This window comes from Athene cunicularia, assembly GCF_003259725.1.
Source record: "Athene cunicularia isolate RWA chromosome 2 unlocalized genomic scaffold, athCun1 chr2_part1, whole genome shotgun sequence".
Lineage (NCBI taxonomy): Eukaryota > Metazoa > Chordata > Aves > Strigiformes > Strigidae > Athene > Athene cunicularia.
This window is the reverse complement of record NW_020799095.1, coordinates 82,744,710-82,747,856: the sequence shown is the minus strand read 5'-3', so window position 1 is coordinate 82,747,856 and position 3,147 is coordinate 82,744,710. Positions and strand designations below refer to the sequence as shown.

Below are 3,147 nucleotides of genomic sequence, written 5' to 3'. Positions count from 1 at the left end.
TTTGCGCGGGCCCCGGCTCGGCCTGGCGCCTGTGGCCGTGGGAGGTGACAAGATGTGGCAGGCTTTGGGTTTGCTAACATCCGTGTAAGTGCGTAAGGCTGGGAAGGGCCCTGTCACCCGAGTCCTCTATATCACAGAGGCTTTTGAGTCTTGCAGTGCGAAGTCATTTGGGAAGTGTAAAATAAAAAGCTGTTTGGGTGATGAGGGACCTAGATCATGCACGATGTGAACACAGTACAGCACTGTATTTGCAGGCAATTGCTGTCTTAAGCCTGCCCAAAGTGAGGTAGAGTTTATGCAAAATGCTTTCAGATCATGAGAAGGGTCTGTGAGTCTGAAATATGTCAGCTTTTTCCACTTGCTTTGATAAAACATGCAGCTGGCTTTAATTGCTTCCTCTCAGTTCTAAGATCATGAGCCCTGAGAAGCCTACTGATAAGTGTTGTATGTGATCGTCCACACTTAAACTGTATAATCTTTTAAAATATAAGTTGAGAGTAATTACACTTGTCATTAAAGGTTTTAAAATATGACTACAGATAGCTGATAGTTGATGTCTTTCTGGGTAGCTCATACTGACAGATTTGGTTGCTTCTACTTTGTTTTGACATGGTAACCTGGTCCAGCAATTATTCTTGTTGGAATCTGGAGTAATTTTGCACTAGAGTGATAAACCAGAATAGATTTGTGGTGATGCAGACTGTGCTCCAAAGTGTTTTTACGGTCCTCTTTTTGTCTGTGCTGTTTCATACCCTACTCCAGAGAACTGGTTGGTGGTAATACGGGGTTGCAGACAGTTCTCAAGCTGCTTGATGGCTGTAAAACTGTTTTTAGCTTCTTTACGCTTGCGTGCACTTGCATTCAATGTACTGTTGCTTATTACCACGTTTCTTTGAGCCACCTCTATGCAAAGCCTGACTACTAGGTTTCTAGCAGCCACTGTATGAGATCCTGTCCCAGCACATGCCTTGTGGAGAGGCACAGGTCCAAGAAGTTGATATTCAGGCACAAAAATTAGGTCGTGTTTATAGACGGTGCGGTAATGAGGATTGAGCTTGGTCACAGTAGGGGTGCCAGGCAGTGCTTCGTAAAACAAAAGCTTTGAAGGTGGCCTGAAAGAGAGATGAAGACAAAAGCCCCGACTTCCAGGCTGTGTTCCAGGCACCTGCGTATGTAGCAGAAAAGCAGGACAAGATTTGCTTTCCAGGGGCATAAGCAAGGCCTTGTACAAACATCCAAGCCCGATCTTCTCCTTTCCAACTGTAGTTACTGTTGTTCTGTCTGAGCGTGCGGGCTGCCAGCAGCACTGCAGAGCAGACTGGTAAACACGATTGCGTTTGCCCTTAGTGGCTGTTTGAGGCTGATGTATGCTGTGCAGTATGTGTTTCTTCTCGCATCAGACAACAGCCTCCTGTTGCATGATCAAGATGGTGGCCTGAGTTTGAAATTTACAGAGGCATTGGGAATTGCAGGGGAGTCACATCTGCTGACAAAGCCAGATCTGCTTTGCTGTGTGCTCAAAGTGTTGATCTTGTCTTAGTCAGCCTTTTTTCATTCCCAGGGCTGGGTCCCATCTCTTTCCCACGCACATGCTGTGTGCTCAGCTCCCAGGCATGCTCAACTAAAAAGAAAGCATACCTTATCATAGGAGCATACCTTATCAAGGAGCACTTTTACTGAGAGGAGCATCTTTAATGCTGCTGCAGAGTAGATGTTGCATGTGAATCATCCAGAGAATTAACGTGCTGCATCAGTGAAAGTTTTTAAATAGCACTTAGCCAGGCATTTTCTTATCTGTACCCATTTGTATCAATTGATTTACTAAAAACAAAATCACAAGGCCCATGCGTATTGCAGCAATATGAAGTACAATGCAGTTTCACACGGTACCAAATGCTTTGCAATCCCAAAAGGCCTACAATTCATTGGAAAATAGCAATAATGGCAACGTAAATGGTGAGAGTGTCTGCAGAGGATGAGTAATAGAATTAGGGATGTGGGAAGGGCTGTGGAGTTGCAAGGCTGCCTTCTTCCCACTCCTTGAGTGGCTGTCCACACCCAGCCCTGCTGAAAATTAAGAGTTGGTGTTCTGGTAAATAAGTGCAATATGTATCTTGCTAGGTTCCTGTTACACACTTAAATGGGCAGTTGCTTTGCCATACAGATGAGGGCTCACCTGAAGAAGTGCAAATTGCAATTGCTAGTCTGCCTTGGTGTGATGTGGTTCTTCCTGCTGTTCATTTTGAACCTGGCTCGAGGTGAACACTGTTTCCCTCACTAGTACTGCAAGGTCTAATTTTTTATATGCTGCCTTGTTAATAAGAAAATGAAATACAGCTCAGCAATAACCCTGCATGCTCTTTGATGTTAGCAGTCACTCACCTGCCTGTTAGTAAGTCTTGGTGAACTGGAAAGTTCCTTGTACTTTTCACACTAGTACATGAGGAAAAATGCAGGAGTCTCCTGAATTAGGGAAGAAGATCTCAGGCTCCTATCCCAGGTTTGTGAAGGGGTGTTTTAGTTTTGTTGTTTAGGTTGGGGGTTTTTTTACCCTTTGACTGGATGAAAATTGACTACTAATGACAGTTTTCTCATCATGCAGCAAGGATTACTTCAGTGTGAGGTTGTTGAGGCATATGAAGGGTGGTGGGTGCCTCATGATTAGGATAATTTAAGATTGATTTATTATTTTTTTTTTCCTTAATGGAGGAAGGAGGTGATGAGGGAAGAAAATGCTTGGAAAACCAGCAGAAGGATCTTTAGCGTGAGTTAGGGTGAAGCAGAGTAGAGAGAGCGAGGCCCCCAGCAGCCGTGCTCTGCCCCTGCGCAGGCTGTCTGTGAGCCACAGGGGTCGTGGGAGGGCCCTGCCGTGCAGGTGGCTCTGCGAGGCATGACATCAGCGCCAGGACACCAAGGACTGACCTGGAAGGGAGGAGGATGGCCTATCACTATGAACATCAGCAACGTGTATCTGGAGGTGCAGGGAAAGCTGATGGAGAAGATCCATAGGCAGAAACAGTTGGGTCAGCGTGTGCTTCGTTGGAGCTGCTCCCTGCCCCAGCCGCAGGAGCAGCTTCCTAGGGAGTGGAGGGTTGTGCCAGCTCCTTTCCTACTGGTACTGGTGAATTGGCCCAGTGGAGCAGCTGG

The 3,147-nt window shown here is 46.1% G+C and overlaps 1 protein-coding gene across 1 annotated transcript in view; it reads right to left on the bottom strand.

The window, feature by feature from the left end:
• INO80C (INO80 complex subunit C) overlaps window positions 1-2,241 on the bottom strand; it is a 33,528-nt gene extending 31,287 nt beyond the window's left edge. The window contains exons 1-2 of the mRNA XM_026841397.1: window positions 2,177-2,241; window positions 723-1,112 (exon numbers count right to left, since the gene is read on the bottom strand). Of these exons, the coding sequence (XP_026697198.1) occupies window positions 723-1,112; window positions 2,177-2,241 (455 nt within the window). The remainder of the gene's footprint in view (window positions 1-722; window positions 1,113-2,176) is intronic.
• Window positions 2,242-3,147: the final 906 nt, after the last annotated feature.